Genomic DNA, 22,752 nt, shown 5'->3' on the forward strand with positions numbered 1-22,752 from the left:
CTGTTATATATTTTTGTGAATTTTAGCATGCCATCATTTAATTAGTTGGAATTTTCCGTTTTGCTTTACAAAACTTCAGTGCTATTAGCGTCTGTTATTCTCAGGATTTTTACTCTTTCGTTCTTGTTTAAAACGAAACTATGCTGAAAAGTTATTAACATTGCTTATATTATTTTATATGATGATAATTCAATAACGCTGTTCTACCACCCTTGTTTTATGAAAATTGTAACTATTTCAACATTAACAAGACAATGTATTATATTTGCATAGTTTCTATCCTTAGATCGTGTATACCGGTAATTTATTTTAAAGAATTTATTTTTACCTCCTCAGTAGTATTCATGTTTTGTTCCTTTTATTTTATTTTCATTCATTTAACAAATTTTAGAAACATTTCACCGCTTTTATTTGTTTTTCAGATTATACATCCAATCTGTAACTGAAGAAATGGGGTGATTGGTAATGTCAAACAACTTGAAATGATAATTGGAACTAGCGATATCATTCATATCCATGATAAAGGTATGCGTGAAGTAATACATGAAATGCTTATAATTTATTCTAATAGAAAAGAAAGTGTATTTAGAGCTTATTTGTATTAAATATTAATTCAGATTTTGTTTCCTTTAAAATTTAATCAAAATTCATGTCATCAGATACTCAAACTAGCAAAAGAAATTAAATAATTGAAGAAAATACTTCCAAATATTTGAATTGCTGACCATGAAATATGTTCTGTTGTATGGTTTGTATCACATTTATTTAATATGAATGGCATTTATTAAAATTTTTTATATTGTATTTTTCTATTTATAATATATTTTTATTTATTGGTATAAATAAAATTAAAATGCTGGTTTTAAATGTGCTGTGGAATATTTACTTAGATTACAAAAAACTAAATTATTCATTGAAATTATCTTATTGTGGCTGCATTAAGATTTATATTTTATTTATCTGAAAAGAATCTAGTTTCTAATAGTTTTTGTTGTATAATAGTAAGTTTCCCTTATGATTTAAATGATGATTATGATGATGATTTAAATTCAAGTATAAAAATTTTACTTTAAAATAATATTTAGTTATATGAATATGAAGTAAAATTGACTTTGTGAAATAACATCCTTGTCTTTATAATTTTTTTTTTTTTTTTTTTTTTTTAGATATTGAGAGGTTGTTGGTTTCATTGGATCAAATATGTCAGAAAGTTGATGGAAGACAAGCTGATGTCATCTTTCTTAGAGAGCTTCTTCAAAATCGATCTCTTCAGGCACTTGTTTTAGTAAGTTTAAACATAGATTTTTAATTTAAGTGTTGTGAGATAGCTTTAAATGATTCACATAATTTTCAGTAAATATTCATTGTATAATCACAAGTTAAATGATTTAATGTGTAACATAAACTTTATTTATTGTTTTAACTTTAAAAAAAAGATATATAAAGGACCTTGAAGAATAATTTGTTTCCAAATTTAGATTAGATGATCTAAAAACAAAACAGAAAATTATAAGAAGTAATATTTATATTGTCTCTTATGATTTTTGCTTAATGCAATTTTTTTTCAATAAAATGCGGTGATGTAATAAAATAAGAATTAAAAATCTAACTGAAAGAATATTTAGGTATTCAAAGCTTTAGTTTTTAATCAATTGTGCTTGATGTTTTATTTTACTAAAAATATGTATGGAAATTCAATTATTGATAAAAATATTCATCTGAAATGAATTATTTTACTTTTATTATGAATATTTATAATGAATTATTTAAGGAGTAACAGTTTTTTCCACATGAATGGTCTATTTATGTCATTTAAAAATATTTTTGTAATTATTTTTTTCATTTATTTTTTTTCAGGTTCATAATCGGGTTTCTACTTACAATGGTCGTCAAATACTTCCAGCAGTTTTACAAAGCTGCAGTTTGTCAGAGGAGGTATTTTAGTTTTTTTCTATTAATAAGGATACTAAAGTATACTGGGACAACATTCAAGAGATTTTTTTTTAGATTTAAAAAATATTACTTTAAAAAACTGCCATGAAAATATTTGGGATTATTTTGTACATAGAGAAGAGGCTTAGCCTATATTCAAAAGATTCTTTATGTAAAAAAAAAAAAAAAATCCTTTTTATATTGAAAACAATCACTATCACTCTAAAATTCTCTCTTTCACTATCATTCTAAAATTATTCAAGAAATGAAAACATTCATTTTTTTAAATATTTAGAATCATTTGTTTTAATTTGTAATTGATGTTTTAATATATATTATGCTCGGTTTTGCAGATTATATCATCATTACAAAGTAGTTCATTAAATGAAGCCAGAGAATTAATATCTATTCTTCGTAAACCTTTTGTAAAAGTAAGTAAGGTTTTTTTTTTTTTTTTTGCATAAATAAGTGATCAATTTTAATTGCTGTAATTAAACCATTGTGTTAAATATAATATTGAATGTTCATGTTATTTAGTGTCTGTGAGCAAAACCAGAGGTGTGCTACAGAATACCTTAAATTATTAAATAGTCTGAAAATAAAATTGTTAAAGAAACGTATTTTTTAATACTTCATTAATATTCAACTATTTTAACTACATTATATGAAAATCTTAAAAAATAATTTTTTTAAAAACAAATAATGAGTTTGCATTTGTATCTAATATTTTAAAAAATGAAATAATTTTGACAAGTTCGTTTTGAAATTTACAGATCTCTGTATCACTTTAAGATTTCATGTGCATGTAATATGAAATGTATTTGAATTGCCATCTGCAATTTGTGTTATTTATTATGAAATTTTTTTCCCTTCAGAATTATTTTGTTATCTTAATATATAAAATATAGACTATGTTAGAATGAATATTTATTCATTAAACAGACATTGTATCATTCAACAATGAAAAGAAAGTGTTCTCTTGAGAATTAAACTAATAATTTCTTTCTCATATTTTGATATGAAATAAACCATTCTTAATTGCAGTAGGCAATAAATACTTCAATATTTGAACACTAGAATAATTTTTTAGAGTTTCAGAGAATAAATGCATGAAAAAAAAAAATCTGATCTTTTGTTCTGAATGCAGTATCAAAATCCTTATTTATTTGTTATAAATGTCTTTTTATTTAATAGGGTTAAATAATTAAAATAGGGTTTTATTATTTTAATTATTATTCCTATTAATATTTTATTATTATTTCAGATAGTGTGGTAAAATGTTTTCCCTGTCTTTCATGATATTCCTATTATTTTTCTGTATATAAGTTGTGATATTTTAATTCTAGTTGCTTATATTAGGAATGATGAGGAAAATAATGATCTTTTTGAAATTTTAGTCTCTCCTATTAACTCATGATCTGATAGCAAAAAAGGATTTTGAACCAGCTTTGCCTGAAATTGTACATGATGCAGAAGATGATGAAGAAACAGTAAAAATTGTCCAACTTGTAAAAAGCAATGAGCCACTGGTAAATTTTATTTATTGGCATATAAATCACACATAATTTAATGTTAAAAGAACGTTTCTGAACATAAATTCCTTTTGCATGAAAGTTTCTGATAGATTGTAGTTCTTTTTAAATCAAATCACAATTTTAAAACAAAATTTACCTGATCCGCTTAGATTTTCTTAAAATTTGAAGCATGTATATTATTCATTTTGACTTGAAAAAATACCAAATTTCATACAGATATGTCTACTCATTTTTTAATTGTAGCCATGTAAAGCTTCAAAAATGTATCCTGAAACTGCAAATAAGATTTTTTTTAAAATTTCTTTAGAAGTTATCCTAATTAAGCCATAATGATTTTTCACATTCTTTCTTATAGTAAACAATACCATGCTGGCTATATTGTATACCAAAAATTTTATCAAAATCTAAATAAAACATTAAATTAAAAAAAAAATCATATTTTTTTTAATTTTTTAAAAATTTATTCCTTGAATAGTAATGTTATAAATTACTTGTCAAAATATAAATTATTTGTTAAAAATGTAAAAGCTTTTTTACTACTACTCCTGTATTTAGCTGAATAATATAAGAATGCTAAATGTTACAATTATGTGAAAATAAATGTGAAAGCTAATCTGAAGAAAGTATTAGGTAATGAGTCCAAAACAAATCTTAAACTTGTAATTTACTCATAATACTTATTTGATCATACTTTAAAAATTTTTACTAAAAGTTAAATTAAAATGCTTGTGCTTTTTTTATCTTTACTTTTATAAAAGTGAATAAAATAATATTACTAAAATTTTAACAACTAAAAATTATCATAAATATGCATAATTTATATAATAAAAAAAAATTACACATATAGTACTGATACAACATATTTCTGATATCTAAATATTGATAACTTCCAAACAAGGTTTTTTTTTAAAAAAAAAAACAAATTTCAGATAAATTTAATACTTAATATAAAAATAATAATTTAAAAAAAAAATTTTTGAGTCCCTACTTTCATGTGGGGGATTTTAAAGTGAAAGAGGACTTGCAACAGTTTTTACAACCTTGTAAATATGAAATTTTTGGAAAATCAAATTCATATCCCACAACAATTTTTTGAAAAAGCAATTGAAAGTATTACAAAGGTAGGCTTCGCCTATTCAGTCCGAGAAGAATATATCAAATCAGAATTATTCATGAAAAGTCAGTATGATCAAGCATTAACTATCCAAGGAACACAGCAATATTATGTCTTCATCCCCCAAAATATATCAAAGTTATTGATGAATACTTTTCAGATGATTTGCAGGCTGGGAAAAGGAATTATTAAAGTCTCTAAATAAACTGAAATTAGAAGACATATCAAGTTACTTATAAACATCATAACTATTTATAAAGCAAACTCATAGCTTGAAGTATGTTTTACATAAAATTGAAGGATTTGATGAAATAAAAATTATTTTTTCATTGATCTGGATCATATACATCATTCTCGCATCCCATCAATAATGTTTTGAGGCTGCTAATCAGTCCAAATAAAGTTTTAATTTAGTTTTTACCTATTGTAAGATTATGACAAAAGAAATATTAAAATACTGACTGAAGTGAGTAATATGACTTAATTGGGAAGTAATTACTTTGCATTTAAAGTTATGCCAAATAAATGTGATCATTTCAAGCATCAGATTATAAACGTAACCTAATATTAAATAAAAAGTTGTACTTCTAAATTCATTACTGTAATCTTTCTTCAGGTTTTTATTTATATTTATTTTTGTGTTAGCATAAAAATTAATGCTCTCATAATATTCAGCCAAAATTAGGGCATAAATGAAAAAAGGGCTTTAATTTTAGAATTTTTTGAACAAATAATCTGCTATCAATATTTTAATATAAATTTTATAGAGTGTACTTTAAAAAAATTAAATTAAAATATTTATTTGGACTTTGACAAAAACTATTTATGCTTCAACCAGTGCGATTTTATATACCACAAGAAAAAGCATGAAAAATGTTGTAAAATTATACCTCTCCCAACAGTATAGCTCACTTAGGAGAGTTGCTAAAACAATTTTAAAAAATAAAAAACTCCACTTACTGCTTTTGAACAAATTTTTGAGGCTTTGCATAGCTGTAATTCAAAAGCATATCTATAAGAAATTTGATATTTTTCTAAATCTATATGAAAGGTATATCTTTGCCAAATTTTATGAAAATCTGTGACAGTGAGGATTATAGTTTGTGTTGACATGGCCCTTGTTTGATATATTTTTGCATACAATTAATTTCTGACAGTTAAAAATTCAAACAACTATATAAATATTATTATATTCTTTATCTGATTCTTTGAAAGCAGACAATTTTAATTTTGTTAAAAAAATCTGTCTTCTCTTTAAAATATTTTGTTAAATGATAGACTGTATTTGGAATATATAGTTGGATTGTCATAGAAAATCTTATGTATTGCCTTTTGTGCAAAGAAATTTGATGCTCAGTTAAATTTTCTAAAGAGAATTACAATAAATCATATAAAATATATGTAATTAACTTCATAACTTATAATATTAATTCCTGGGTCTGTAGTTTTGCTATTAATTCCATAGAATGAGGTGAATTTTAAAGAATTTTTTATATGAATTTATTTTTTAAAAAATTAATGTTTTTGCTTTTGCTGGCTATCTGCATAATCTTTGTCATCCATATCATGCAATCTACATAGCTCTGTATGCCTATCCATATAACTTTTGGCTTTTTCAAGATATTTCTATCTTTTTCTTTTATGTTGCTAAATTTTTTCTGCTTAGACAATTTTGATATGCATGTATAAAACTATATAATCATACTTAATGTTTTTGAAATCAAAATTTCCTTGCTAATAAATAAATTGGAAATATTAAAAATTCCTTCATGCACACGCACGCGCGCACACACACACACTTATATGATTTTATAAATGCTATATTTCACATCCATTGGAAGATGGTGGTTACATGTTTATTTTATGGTGAATTGAAGAGCCATTTTTTTTAGAAATTCAAATTATAAAAATCAAAAATTAGAGAATTTGTGTAATTGAGTGTATGGAGATACTAAATTATATTAAGTCCAAATGATTTACATACGCCATTTAAACTGTTTTTTATACATAAAGGAAAGTATTCACCTCATATATGTGCAACCAATAATAAATAAATTAAAAGTAATATTTTATGAATTTTTTTTTATTCCTATGTTTTTTGCTGTATTGCAATTTATAAAACATTTCCAGGGTGCCACAATTAAATATGATGAGCGAACTGGAACCATAATTATTGCCCGAGTACTTCATGGCGGGGCAGCAGACCGCAGTGGTATTTAATATTTTTTCCTAAATTTCAGTAATCTGTATTTATCAGCAGAAAATTTATGATGAAAATAGTAATCATATTAAAGGAACTATCCTTTTCAAGTGCAAAATAAAAAATATTTTTTATTTAAACCTAATTTGTATAGTCTTCATTATAGCTGCCATATATTATCTAATACTTATTATAGGTTTGATTCATGCTGGTGATGAAGTGCACGAAGTCAATGGAATAAATATCAAAGGCAAATCTCCGCATGATGTTGTGAATATATTAGTAAGATTTCTATTTAATGTATAAATATTTAATTTCAAATGTATTTCTAGAATAATTTATAATTTATGTTAGAATGTATTGATGTATTTAATTTTTTAAATCTTTTTTAAGATGTAATAAAATTATTAATGTTGAAAGGGCTTATTAATATGTATGACACATTTATATCTCTTAAATTATAATAAAATTTGCTGTTTGTAAATCTTGGAATTTGGGGTTCCTTTTGAGATGTGCTTTCGAAATATATGTTAGGTAGATATCAGATTACCTTGGATAGCATCTTTTTATAATGCATTTTACAGTTCGATTCTGCATATCAAATAGTAATCAAAATTTGTTTTATTTTGCTTATGGAAAAGTAATTAAGTTTCATTTGAAATATATAAAAAACTTCATGTATGTTACATTTAGATACTGGAAAAAATGCTTTATTTTTTTTTTTTTTTCATTGGTCATTTAATTAATTTAAATTTCTTTGGGGTCTCTCACTTCACAATTTAATATTTATTTATTTATTTATTTTGTATAATTGACACAAACAGTATTAAATTTTATATAATTTTGCATTATTAAGGTATTTAATGCTATTTTTTTTACTTTTATATTTTATATCCGAGATAAAATTACCGAGTTTTTTATTTAATTTCTTTTTATTGTAAAAAATTATGTGTTGTAACTGAAGTTTTTAATTTTAGCAATGCAGAGAAGGTCCAATTACATTCAAGCTTGTTCCAAGAGAAGAATGTGTGCCGTCTCGAGAAAGTCGTTTAAGAGTGAAAGCGCATTTTTGTTATGAGCCTAGACTTGACAATCTTATTCCTTGTAAAGAAGCTGGGCTTCCATTTTTTAAAGGTGATATTCTTCATATCGTTAATCAGGAAGATTTACATTGGTGGCAAGCGAGAAAGCATGGAGAGAAGAATTCCAGAGCTGGTCTTATACCCAGCCGTCAGTTGCAAGAAAGGTTTGTTTCAATCATAAATATTATTAATAAGTTTAAATTAATATTTCTTGAGTCAGTGAATTTTTGAAATGGCAGCCTTATTCTTTTCCATCATGATTAAGGGAAACCTTACTTTTTCTGCAGCTTGTAATTTTTTCTTTTCTTTTTCTAATCATTATTAGTATTAAAAATAGGCAGAAAGCATAAGGGAAAAAATGACTGTCAGAAAGTATTGGAAACATATTTTGCTTCAAAAGAAAATGATCTCTAAATTAAGATTGACAAGCATTTATTTTAGCTGTGTTTTTTATTTGATTTTTTTTCAGCTGTGTTATTTATATTTAATGTGATATTTAAATGTCCTCTATGAAGAAGAACCTTTTAAAATTACAGTTAAGTTTGAAATCAAATAATAAAAAAATAACTAATTTTAAGGATGTGGATAATTAAAATTTATGGTATGCTTATGTTCACTATAAAGCATTTCAGCCTTCCTTTTTCTTGTTTTTGGTTATAAAATTATTTTGATCTCAATGTATCTAGTTGTCTTGAAATGATACCTTGATATTTCTTATGTTTTAGTTATTTAGACAATTTAATTCAAATAGCTATACTTAAAGTTTATTATAGGCCAAATTGACAATGTCTGGCAAAATTAAAGAAAAATTATTGCAATTATTCAAAGCTGAATTTATTTTTAAAAATTCATTATAATATAGAATGTTTAAAAAGTAACATTTTTATTTTCTTCATTTTGATTTCTCTTCTGACATTTTTTAATGTCTAAAAGAAAACTTTTCTGGCTTTGACTCAAATTGAAGAGATATTAATTTTATATTTGTCAAGGACTTCATTTTCTTTGCTAATTATAAATAATTCACTCTACTATTAACATTGCCAATCAAAAATAATTTCATACCCAAGTGTTTTCAGTTTTCATAAAGGTGAATAGCAAATATTTGTAAAACTAAGATATTTTAATTTTATTGCATTCTATTTGCAAATTGAAATTAAATATTTTGTGTATATTTAAGTACCAGTTCTGTATCCATGGCCCAAAGCAAAAATAACTTATTATCCAAGGAATTTTGAAATCTTTTATAGGCTTTTTTACTATTACCAGAGATTTTTCATGAAGAAAAATAAAAATATAAAGTAGATTGGAACTTCTAATCCAAATATTGTTACTGGATCTAAAATTGAAAAAAATATAGTTGTAAAATATGCTAAAATTATTTTGAAAAAATTAAGAAATAACTTATATGAAAATACAATTGATATCAATAAAAAATATTTTTTTTTAAATTTTTAAAATGGTTTAAAAATGACTATTGTTTGATAATATTCTCCAAAGTTATTAAGGAAGAATGTTAAAATTTCTATTGATTTGTTATTAAATTCCTTTTTTAGAGAGCACATTATCCAAGAAGTAATTACCTGATAAGTTTGGCTGCTTTAGGACCAACAATCTTCCTTGGGGAGCATTTTGTGGAATTTTAATCATTTCATTTATGATAATAATTTAACCAAACAATATATACAATTGATTGATAGTTTGCAAGCTTTGAAACATTATCAGGTTAGAAAAAGAAAGAGAAAAAAGATGAAAATATTTTTATGCATTGCAGTTTTACTAAAATCTAAATTATTAATTATGTATAATTAGAAATTTAAAATCTATAGCTTTTACAAAAGCTTTTATTATGTACTTTTATATTATCTATGTCACAAACATATTTATTGTAAGCAATCATTCAATATGTTTCATTTAATTAATTTTCAAAGGAAAGGAAATATTTTTACTTTAAACACTAAACCAATTGAGAAAATTATTCCATTTACAACTGAACAGTATATTTATTTATTTTTGTTTTAGATGTTGCATTTTTTTGTTTAAAGGCATGAAATTGTCTGGTTACATTTCTTAATAATAATTATAATAATAAAAATAATATATATATAGCATGAAAATTTTGAATAGCATGTATTTTCCGTATGTTATAGGAGATTTGCAGAAATGCGTGATTTGTCATCTTTGCTTGAGGATGATTTCATTGCTGGTTGCAAAATACCAGTTCTGAAGGATCACCGACCCAGAAAAATAAAAAAGATACTTTATGATGCTACTGAAAATGATGGTAAGCCGAAATATGATTAAATTGGTGATCTCAAAATTTCGAAAAACATTTTTATATATTTTAATTTATTGATCATTTTGGATCCCCTCATAAAAAGTGATGAGGGGCAGCATTACAGATTTCTTTTTATTTAAATTGAATTTAGAAATATAAATTATTCACTTATGTATTACTTTTCTAATTGCTTTTTTAGTAAAAATTTTTCAATTATTTATTTTGTCAATTAAAAATTTTCGATTGTACATTGCCAATTCTAAAATAAAAAAAAAAGTAAGAAAATTTTACTAGGCACTTTTCTCTGATCATATAGTTTAATTAAATTAAATTTAATTTGTTCCTGTATTGTATTATATTGATCAAATTTATTTCAGAAAAAAAAGGGAAAAATCTGCGTATAATTTTAATGTATCATTGTATAATATTTCTTTGAAACATAGCATTTGTTGCAATAAATATTAAATGCTGAATAGATTCATTTCAGATTAGGAATTAAGGACTAAACTACATTATTGCCCATTCTGCACATTTCTGTTTTTGACCAATTTTTCTTTTTCACCATGTGTGATAATGGCACTAAAAATTATTGAATGTCACTTTATAATAGTCAATATAACAGTGAGAGCGATTTTTATTTTCGTGTATACAAAATATAAGAACAAAAAAGTGCTGTAATTGTTCTAAGAATTTAATCTTGAGATTTTGATAAATCTCTATATTTTAAATCTTTCTAAGTTCAGAAACATCATTTTTGGAATTAGATATGTCTGTAAACATAGTTACTCAAAAATGCCATGAGCTTGAAGAATGTCTATAATATGTCTATAATAGACCTCTTTCAAAATCTACGTGGAGTTTATAGATAGAAAGTCTGTGTTTATGTGCATGCGATTACAGTTTCTTAAATAATCATGAAATTTAATATATGTTTTATTCACAAAGTTGTTGATCTGTATTTAATTTCAGACCCAATCCATCATCGAATTGACTGTCTATACCTTTACAGTTCTATTTGTGTATATACTTTTTCATGTTCATTGATTCATTGTTATTTTTAAGATTTTGATAGAGAAGAAATTGCTACTTATGAAGAAGTTGCAAAATTGTATCCTCGACCTGGATTGTACCGTCCTATAATTTTAATAGGTTTGTATTTTGAATTTGCATCTTAGAATTTTAATTGATAAAATAGAATTAAAGAAACACGGTAAATTCTCATTAATTTGTCTCTCAAGGGGCCAAACTGTTTTGAAAACTTATAGTGAATTGATGACATAGATGGAGTGGAATTTTTGAAACTGAAATATTTTCAGGAATTGTTATAAGTTTCAGTAACAAAAATACAATTTTTAGAAATTAATACATGCTAATAAATGAGTGGGGAATTTTTTTTTTATAGTTTGATATTATTTTAATAATTTTGGTACATTCAAAAAATCCAAACAATGTTAATTAATTTACAATTATAATCACTGATTTATTAAATTATATAATTGATTTAAACATGTCTAGTGAAATGCTTATACTATTTATTATCTATTACATGGATTTTTCTGGTTTTAAAATTTTATGAATTTCAGTGTTACTATTTTTCTTAAATACATGTTTATAAATAGATTTATTGAATTAAAAGTCTGTATTTAGTTGATTGTTGAATTCAGTTGATATTAGTTGGAAAATGGATTCAGTAACTTATTAATAAAAATGTTCATGTTATATAACAAAATTATATGAATTGCTAATAAAATATTGTGATAATTTAGGCCCTCCTGGTGTGGGAAGAAATGAGCTGAAAAGACGATTGATAGCTTCAGATCCAGACCATTTTAGACAAACCATCCCTCGTAAGTGCATGTCAGATAAATAATAAAACCCTTTTTTATTACAATACCTATTTTATTGTTATCAAATTTTTCCTGAAAGAACATGAAATATGACATTAGAATGGTATTTATGTGTTGCATTTGCCTTATCAACAGAGAATCCATTAGTAACTAATAACCATCAGATCATCTAGACAAACATACTGCTGTGTGTGTTTTAAAAGTAATGAGTTGATTTTCAGGGGAAAGTTGATGAGCAATTCCATATTAAATTTTTGTATGAGGAATTTCTAAAACTTTGAAAACTGTTTATAGAGATATTAGATAAACAATGTGTTACAAGTGGATTGAGCATTTCAATGAGAATCATGAAGAATATACAAGACAAGAATGATTTTCTCTTTTACGTTTTGATAAAAACAATGCTTGAAGGAAGAAACATGTATTATTTTTGTATGTGTTTGTTTTCTGATAATCAATCCTCTGACTGCTAAGGAACTGAATTTGGGAATCTCATATGTGCTCATAATTTTGATAAATCTATTGGAGTTGAGAAAAGTTTGCAAAAAAACATCCTACTTTTAATTACAGTTTGATCACTATAGTAGATCAATGTCTGTACTTGATGTATTTAGCTCCCTTTGTTAGCTTTAGTTCCTTAAATACAAAATCGTTTTTATGGATTACACTGAAAAATATAGAGGTGATAAAATGTGAAACAATGAAAAAGAGCCTGATTCCTGAAAACCTATTAGGATGTGTTTATTAATGGAAGCAGAGATGGGTCAAGTATATTGTTCTAATTGAAGAGTATTTTGAAGGGTGAAAGGTTGACGTTTTTAAAATTTTGTAAAATAGATTTTATTACCACAACTCTTGTATTTAATAAATTGCATATATGAAGTTTGCTGTGAAAATAATGTAATTATCCAAAAATCCAATTTGAAACTTTTGATGAATTTTGATACTCTAGATCTGTGGGCTCTGAAATTACATTTGCATACCTTTTGCTGTCCATGTTTATGTGAGCATTATAAAAATAATGTATGCTAGATATTCTGAATATAGACATAGATTTTATACTAAAGTGCTATTCTGGAATCTTTGATTTTGTAACCAAATTCATCACCAAGACAGGGGGCATTCATTCAGCAGTGATTATTATTTCTATAAAACTATCTTTCTTATCAGAAGACTTACTGAGTAGGGAAGTAGCATTACAAATTTGTAACAATATATATTTCTAAATTCCTGAACTGATTTTAACTGGCATATACCAACCATTTTACAGATTTTGAAATTTTTTTCTTATATTTATTTTTGAGATAATGTAAGGAAGATTTTTTTCTTCTTCTTTTTGTTACTCAATTATATATATTTTTAAAAAATCCTTTGATAACAACTATATATAAAAGTATATTTTTTGATAATTGTTGACAAATCTATTGTCATTAATATTTTCTTTAAATTTTTTGAGGGGTTGAAAAGACAAATGTAATTTATTTCATAGTTATCTTAATTTTTTAAAATATAATTTAAAAGAATTTTATTAAAATTTATGCTTTATAATAATTTGGTACTAGCAAGTTAAAAGATGTATAATTAAATCGATCCTCCTACCACTTTTTTTTTTATCAATCTAGTGAATTGTTTAGATATAAAGTAAAAATAGATCATAAAACTTGCAGTGCTATAAAAATGGTTATAAATGGTGATAGTTTTTATCTGAAACATCCTATGCATTTATATATCATTCAACAAATTACTTAATTTTTACCTGTTACATAATAATAATTATTGTATTCACCTGTATCTGACATTTATTACAGTTGGATACAGGACAAGTTTTAGAGATTGCAAAGAATATCAATGAAGTATTTTGTTTGTATTATAACTTAATATAAAAAAAATGTATATAATACAGAGAAAAATTAATTGAATTTATTTGTTGAAATGGGAAACAAATATTTTTTTATTTTTATTTTACTGTATACTAAATAGAAATTTTTCATAGATTTAATAAATTTTTTTACATTCTGTCTCTGTTTAGATACCAGTCGTCCAAAGTTTCCTTGGGAAGTTGATGGTAAAGAGTATTTCTTTTGCTCCCGAGAAATTATGCAGGAGGAAATAAAAATGGGATGGTTTGTTGAATATGGACAATATAAAGGAAATTTATATGGAACAAGTTTAGAAACTGTCAAATCAATAATAAATGCTGGCTATGTTTGTGTTATGACACCTCATCCTCAAGTGAGTAAAGTTTTTGAATGAAATAAACTTCTTCAAGAGTTTTAGGGATTAGTTTTTTCCTTACTTCATTCTTTTTAAATTTATAATTTTATTGGTAATTCTTTATAATCTTTATTTTAATTTTAAAAACTGTAGGGATAATTTAGCTTATATACATTCTTTTCAAAATTGGAATTTTGTTAATAATTATACAAAATTTCATACAAAAAAGTGAATTTGTCATAGTAATAATTTAAAATAGCATTAAAAAAATCTATCAATGATTTTATATACAGAGTTTTATCACTAATTTAGATATATATCTAAATTGTGCATAATTCTTAGATGTAAAATATAATGTTCACAATAATTGATGTTTAATCACTGAAGTTTCTCATGGTAAAATAAATAAAAAGATAATTATTATTTCTTCTTAATAATAATTTTTTCCCTTCTTTTATTTCACAATTTCATGTAAAATTTTTATGAAAAAAATTCTTGACTGTTTCAAGACATGTAGATAACCCTAATTTATCTTATTAAATTTCTGAATTTGTGATGAAAATTAAATTTTGCTATTCATTATATATATATATATATATATTATCATATATAATACCATAGTGGCCAAAATTGTGGACACTTTTGAAAATCATTATGTTTTCTAACTTTGTATATTTATATAAAATGTTACATTTCATAAAATGTAAACTCTTACATATCATTTTAAAGAGAATTAAATGCTGATTTCAATACAAAATGCAAAATTCAAATATTTGCAATAAAAAAAAAAGTTATTCTTACTTTAATCTGAATAACAAACAGAGTGATGAAGTGGATTGTACTTTCAAACTTTCCTGTCAAATCACTGTTCTTGTTCTGGGAACCAATCAAATGTTATTAACTGCTAGCAGAAGCTAAAATGATGTTTAAGTTGGAACAAGTCATTATTGTACTTTTTCTGTAGAAGCATGACTGTTTTTTATGTAATTAAATTGCAAGTTAGAAGTTTTGTTAAACTTTTTAACACACGGTTGGAAGTCAAGAATCAATGACATCAAATAAATGAATATATTGGGCTCCTAGAAAGAGAACTAAGATTATTGTGATACATGAATGTGGTCTTTTTTATGCTGAAATTGCAAGACAGGTGGGTGGTTCAATGACTACATCTGGAATCCGAAAATTTTGGCTACGATATCAGGAGACAAATTCAATAAAAAACAAAGTAGGAAATGGCTGAAAATTTGAACCATATCTGATTTCTCCAAGATAGAAGAATGTCATCAGCAGCCATCAAAAGTCAATTGAATGATGTTGGCATTTATGTCAGTTCAAGACCAATCAGGAGAAAATTATTAGATGTTGGATTAAGAGGTAGAATTGAACTAAAAAAATCCTTATCTCGATTTAAGCAGCTTATAAAGATTACAGTGGTCAAAAGAAGGAATTTAATTAGGCAGATAGTCAATAATTATAAGTTATTCGGAGTGATGAAACAAACATATTGTTATTCGGTAGTAGTGGTGAAAATAGGTAAGACATAGATTAGGCGAAGAACTGCATCCTGACTGCATTCAGGCAACTATGAAGAATTCTATGAAGTGTTATGATTTGGTCATGCATGTCAGCAGGTGATATTGGTCTCCTTCATGTTATCGATGGTTCATTAAATGCAAGAAAATACATTGATACTATTCTAGAGTCAAAATTTACACCTACCATCAGTGCAGTTCCCAACAATGCATAATTTATTTTTCATCAGGGTTCAGCTCCTAATGACATATCAAAAGAGTGCTTTAGTACAAAATGAATTGAATTGTTATCATGGCCAGAAAACAGTCCTGACTTAAAAATTATTGAGAACTTATGGCACCATTTGGAAACCCTTGTACATATGAAGTGTTCGTCAAATAAAAGAGAATTAATTGAGGCCATAATTATTTCCTGGCATCATGCAATAACGAAGGAAGAGCTTAAAACGCTCGCCAGCTCAATAAAACATTAGTCTGTAGCTGAAATAAAAAATAAAGGCTACCCTACTAAGTACTGATAACTCACTGCAGTCACCAGCATTTAATGTATCTCGATAATTATTGCCGCTTAACTTTTTTTTGTATTGTAAATATTTGAATTTTACTTTTTGTATTAAAATCAGCATTAAATTCTCTTTAAAATGATATGTAAGAGTAGGCATTTTGTGAAACGTTACATTTTCTATAAGCATACAAAGTTAGAAAACATAAAGATTTTCAAAAGTGTCCACAATTTTGGCCACTACTGTATATACATACACACTAAGATAATGGGAATGCGAATTGCTTGTAACTATGCTGATATAACAGAGCTTTTCTCCAACTTTTTTATAAATCTGATTTTCTTAATAATGATGGTTTAAAAATCTCTTTATTGTCATAATCATTAATGGGTATTTTTAATAATAATACCACTTATTATATCGATTTTTTTCAAATTTTCTTGGTGCCATGCTTTCCCAATTTAATACTATTGTAACAATAATCAATCACTGAAAAATCTGCCATCCAACCACATTTTTACTATTCTTACATATCTATTATGCTTGTTTTTGTGTGCTAGTAAAGCAACTAGATTTTCATTTCTGCTGCTAAAAACAGCTCTAGGATGTCTTAAAATTTATTTTAAAAAAAGAAAGAAATAGCTGTTTGATATAAGTATTACTTGCCCAATTTACACTATTTGTGTAATTCAAAAAGCTAAACTTTTAAAATCATGTATATATATCATCTTTACAGTCATGTATGTTGTTACATTGACATCTCAAGTGGAAACCAGACAGAATTTTTAAACTTAAAATATTCCTGTTGTTTTGCTACCAGCAGGAGTGAGCAATCGTAGCTTTGCTACTACAATGAATATAAGGAGATTACATGCATTCTTAGTATCTTAAATCAAAATGAGACTATTTGTTGCTAAAGATGTGTAGTGTGATTTAATGGATCTATTAATATTCTACCCACTTGGAGAGATAAGCATCATTACTGTCAGGTTAACATATTATGTAGCTTGTTATATTTAGAAAAGACCCCCCCCCTGTAAATATTGTGAAATATCAATCATATAGTTTTAAAAATTTATTTTTAGGCTCTAAAAGCATTAAGAACGCCCGAAATCAAGCCATATCTCATTTTTATAAAACCACCACCATTGGATATTTTGAAAGAAACAAGAATTCGATCAAATGCAAGGTCAACGTTTGACGAATTTTGTTCTCGAGGATTTACTGTAAGTATTATTTGTATTGATATTTTTGTAATTAAGATGATTTCCTTTGAATCAATTTACCACATGTGAATTAAATGTTATTTTTAGATGATTTTCATTTAAATAAAACATTTTATCTGAAATAAATTTATCAAAAGTTTTTTTTTTTTTTTTTTTGTTATTTAAGTATATTGCAGAGAGCTTATTTCAAATGTCAGAATAGAGAAAATATGAAATCTGTCTCATTTTAACAATACACTGGTAAATGTGTATGTGTGAAATAAACTGACAAAGAGAGTCAGCTATATTTTGGGTATATGTTTTTTTCTAAAGCTGTGAAATATCTTTTGGCTTGTAAGTTAACATTACAACCTTAATGCAATAGATAAGTTAGTTTTTAAATTCTCAGCTTATTGATTCTGTAAGGAGAGGTCATAGGTTAAATTCATTTTATTGGTATTACTCCTTTAGGATATTCACTCATTAAAATACAATAACTAAGAAATTCTGAGAAACTAGTGTAGAAAGAATGAAAATTATTAAGTTGTCACAGCTCAGTTGATAAAGTACCCTTATTAAAGGGTGGGAAGTTAGCATGTAATTCTTTGTGCATTTTTTAAAAACTTAAATTAAATTAAAAACTTACAAATATTTTTATGAAAAAATAATTGTTCATTTACATGACACTTGAATTACAATTAAAATTTAACTTTTAAACAGTTTTAAAAATAATAAATACTAACTATAATTATTCACAATATAAAGAAATTTTTATTATTAATTCCAGAAATTGTTCTGCATTTATATGCAAGAACCATAATGATTATTATAAAAATACTGGTAATAAAGATATAAACATCTTGTAGCAACAACCAGCTTTTAGATGTTGAAAAACAAACTTCCTTTACATTCAAAACTGTTTCTGTATGTATTCAATGACTTAATAAAAAGGAAACAGTAAAAAGCAGGTATTATCTAAGACCATCTATTTATGTATTGAATAAATTATTACTTGCTTTCCACAGTTTCTGGGATAAATGTGATTTCCTAGAGTTAGGACAAATAACTTTAGACATCATTCATTTTATATTATTAAAATCCTTCGGTTCTGAACTAGCTTTTTGAAAAGAATTCAGATTTATTCATATAATATTCACAGAAATAACCAATCCTTCATTTTCAACCAGCATTAATATTTGACATTCATGGAATGTCTTGTTCCACTTGTAAAAAATCATCTGGGGTAATTCTTTTGTCTGGATTGTTTAACTAGGCAACTATGTTGCCATGTCTGGCTTACATTTTTTTACAGACTCAAAACACTGTTGTTTGTGATTGAATTACAAAAGCACAATGGATAAAAAGAAATTATTAGAATGTTAAAGACAAAATTGAAATTCTGAACAAGTGCGAACAATACTCTGATTCAATTGAAAAATTCACAATTTGAATACTGTATTCTGTTTCAAATTTGAAACATGGGAGCAAGATCAGAGATCAAGCTGTAGATTCCAATGTGTTGATGAAAATCTTCCTATAAATATTGAAATGAATTTAAACTCTTAATATTTTGAAATATGTAGCATTCAGCATTATTCGAGAACTTTTAAAAAACAGTGCAAGTATAAACAATATATAAGATAACTATTAAGGTATAATTGCAAAAAAAGCAATAATTAATGAAATTTTTTTGTTATTTTTCAAATAAATTTCTTAAACTAACTAGGATAGGAAAGGAAAACTTATCTCGGCTCTTTCTCTTGACATGATAAAAATATTGTTGATTTTTACCTAATTCAGTTATATTTTATCACTTTTCATAATTAGTTGCTTTAACAACCAATTTTTAAATACTATTTTAAAAGAAAGAAATCTTTGACAGGGACAGACTTCTTTCTTAATAATCTAGTTCTTATTTACATTAGATATGGTTTTAATTTGTATATTTAAGTAGTTCTAAGTTAATATTCATGACACTCTTTCTTTTAACTTGATTGGTTTCGTGATGGAAAAAAAAGAGTTGTGTACTTGTTGATATTCTTGGTGATGACGTATTTTTTTATTTGTTTTAATTTCAGAATCAAGCAATTTGCGTTAAAAAAAATAAAAAAAACCCAACTCGGAACAGTATTCTGTAATATTTATTTGTAAAAATGAATTATAAATTTAAAAAATAGAAAATATTTAAAGCAATTTTTTTTATTACTTTAATGAAGACGTGTTTAAAAAGTATTTATATTAAAATTATTTTTACTTTTTAGGATAGTGAATTTCATGATATAGTGTACAATGGACATAAGTTAGAATTTCTATATGGACACATGTTCGATGCTGTGATTGTAAATGATGACCTTCTCCGGGCATTCCAAGAATTACTCCAAGTAGTTAGATTTGTAGAAACAGTGCCTCAATGGGTTCCTGCCAGTTGGGTTGCATCCAGCTAAAATTAGGTATAAATCATAGTACAAAACAATTGTGAATTATATCTTAATTTTGAGATTATGTCCAATGTCCTTCGTTGCATCATTTTAAAAATGGTGCAGTTTTATGTGATCAGAATTTTATAACTTTTATATATAAATCTATATATATATTATATACATAGTCTGTATATAACTATAGAATAAATTATCATTTTTCAGTTATAGAGAATAATTGGTTTCTTTGTTTCAATAAATGAAGAGAAAACTTTTTTGAAGAGGTTAAGAACTCTAATGCAAATTATTGTTGCATAACAATTCTTCAATCTTGATTCATCTTAAAATTTGAATTTTACATGATTTTGCATTTGGTAATTAGTAGCCTATGTCCTATTCCAGACTTATAATCTATCTCTGTGCTAAATTTCATTTAATTCCGTTCAACCATTCTGGCGCGATTGACTAAAAAACATCCCATCTATAATAAAGCCAGTAAAATATGGGGGAAAATGAGATGCAAATTGTGTATCATGTATGTTCTATATTAAAAAGATTATAAGTCTAAATTTTGTTAGTCCTAAAAATTCTGTTTTATATATTGGTTTGTGATTGATACAAAAGAGACTTTCTTTATAGTAAAAAACTGTGCAAGCTCATAAATATAAATCAGTCAAACGAAAACTCTTTCTTAGACGATTTTTATTAAACATGAACAACAAATATTTACATAGCAATTTTTATTGCTATCTAAATTATAAATTAAAACACAAAAAGACAAAATACACAACACAAATTTGCTCTAAAAGACGTAAGTGACTTTTCTTTTTCAGATTATCTATAGTCTGTGTAACTTCTGCAGGCGTTTCAAGGACACTCGTTTTCCCTACTCCCCACTCTTTCTCCTTCGTTGCCATGGTTTCGACAAAGCTAGTTTTGTTCCCACGCCAGTACATTTCGGGAATACTTTACCTTCGAAATATCTTAACAGCTGTGTAAAAAAAAAAAAAAAAAGAGTGACACTGTAATCTGCCTGTGCGTTGTGAGGCAGACAACCAGTAACGAAGTAGAAAATGTGACCTTGAACCACCTACAGAAAATACACAGACTACAACTCCCTACAGGGAATGTTAAAAACAATAACAAGCATTTTACAGACAACACTGGGATTTTCATTCGGCAGTTGTTCACCGGTTCAAGATAAATATAAGCAACATGTTGCTAATCAAAAATTATTATTGTATCAAAAGTATTTTCATTATTGTAATAATTGCATCCACAATTTAAAATACCTCTCCCTCCTCTCCATTTTTGGAAACAATTAAAAATTGATTTCAAGCTGTCATCAATAGAAAGGTACTTGCAACCCTAAGCAGCAAAAAACATTTAGAAGTTAAATTGGTACTACTAGATGGTTACTTAATGATAAAACCATGCCGTGCTGTATGACACTGAAATGGATTTTTCTATTAATGACTGTTCTAGTAGCCTCTTGTATTCTTATAATTTCAGCTCTTAAAAATGCACTAAAGTGAATATACTATTTTTATGGGGGGGGGGGGCGAAGACTTAAGATTTTTTAAAACCAAGAATGTTAAGAATTTGTCAAAAAGCAAATAAGCCTTTTAATATAAAAACTGGATTTTTTCTTCTTCTGTTTTATGGCAAGGCCTTGAACAGAAAAAAGGCTACTTTCAAGGTTAAATTCCAGGTTTTATAATTTATAGAGATTTATGTTCAGCTGCAATTTTCAACAATATAATCAAAATTCAAATTACCACCGTGTTTTGAAGAATGTAACAATTTATAGGCACTTGTTTCCAAAAATGAAAATTATTCCTGAATCATTAATTTCTAGATAATCAAGTACACTGGTTCCAGCAGATATCACAATCAAATATAAACATTCTTTTCTTTTGAATTTTATACTAACATAAACAAATAAAAAGTACTGACTAACAAAAGCTACACACAAGAATACAAAAACAATTATTGCTTTGACAAATGTTTTCCCTTTAGTACATATATTTTGGTTGCTACAATAAAACAAAATGCAACTTTTTATTTACTGGCCATTTGAAAAACAGAATTATTATTTGTGCAATCAAGATTTTTTCAAAAAAAAAAAAAAAAGCATGGTGCTAATTTTTTTTTTATTTCAGATGTCTTTTAATTATAACTTTACTTGTTTCATTATTAAACCAATTTGTCAAACTATTTCATTTACTTATATTTTACAAAATCTACTACCTGCCACTTAGATATATAATTAAGAAGTGTTTAATTCATCAGTGGATGTAAAACACTTAAAATTGATTTAAGAGATTAAAAAACTATAGAAAATTTCACAAAGCCAATTTTGTAGATATAAACACAAATTTGAGGGTTATCTGCATATTTGATAAACATATCTATAGTTAAGAAACAAGGGTTAAAGAATAAAGTGACGAAAATATATAGAACTTAAAACTTCATTAACATAGATGGCTTTTATCAATGGATTCATATTAATACACTAATCAAAATTAAAAGCATAAAAATTTAGTTCTTTAAAGAGCTGTATTTTTAAAAAAGTTTTTAAGTTATTTGCTAGGTCAATTATGAAAATATACGTGACAAATTAAAAATTTCAATATCATAATCCCATTAATAAAATTATCTTTATAGAATGCATCATTATTTATATACATTGGCTTCCAAAAGTCAAGGTACATCATGTTTTTCTCAGCTCAGTAAGAAAAAAATGGCAACATTAAAAGTCACAATTTATATCAACAACAGTATGAAACTTTAAGAAAATTTATACAGAAACAATAACTACCACTTTTATTTTAAAGAACTGAATACTTATATAGGAGTGGTAGAAAATATGAAAAAATTCGACCTTCATAATTTT

At 25.6% G+C, this 22,752-nt stretch overlaps 1 protein-coding gene across 1 annotated transcript; it reads left to right on the top strand.

Annotated features, from left to right (window-relative positions):
• The first annotated feature begins 79 nt into the window (after positions 1-79).
• Positions 80-20,042, top strand: LOC129976274 (MAGUK p55 subfamily member 7-like). Its single transcript, XM_056089756.1, has 15 exons — positions 80-299; positions 423-525; positions 1,167-1,285; positions 1,858-1,935; positions 2,286-2,363; positions 3,330-3,461; positions 6,712-6,793; positions 6,978-7,063; positions 7,759-8,027; positions 10,011-10,144; positions 11,201-11,287; positions 11,905-11,985; positions 14,015-14,217; positions 17,320-17,460; positions 19,701-20,042. Exons 2-15 carry the CDS (start codon positions 483-485, stop codon positions 19,881-19,883), a joined length of 1,716 nt encoding a protein of 571 aa, XP_055945731.1. The 5' UTR covers positions 80-299; positions 423-482; the 3' UTR covers positions 19,884-20,042.
• The last annotated feature ends 2,710 nt before the right edge of the window (positions 20,043-22,752 follow it).

This window comes from Argiope bruennichi, chromosome 7, assembly GCF_947563725.1.
Source record: "Argiope bruennichi chromosome 7, qqArgBrue1.1, whole genome shotgun sequence".
In the NCBI taxonomy this organism is placed as follows: domain Eukaryota; kingdom Metazoa; phylum Arthropoda; class Arachnida; order Araneae; family Araneidae; genus Argiope; species Argiope bruennichi.

Excerpts from the sequence above, each read along its gene's own strand:
- LOC129976274 (XM_056089756.1), top strand. The coding sequence starts at position 483 with ATGATAATTGGAACTAGCGATATCATTCATATCCATGATAAAG. Across the intron at positions 3,462-6,711 it reads TAAAAAGCAATGAGCCACTG|GGTGCCACAATTAAATATGA; the intron begins GTAAATTTTATT and ends AAACATTTCCAG. Across the intron at positions 10,145-11,200 it reads TGATGCTACTGAAAATGATG|ATTTTGATAGAGAAGAAATT; the intron begins GTAAGCCGAAAT and ends GTTATTTTTAAG.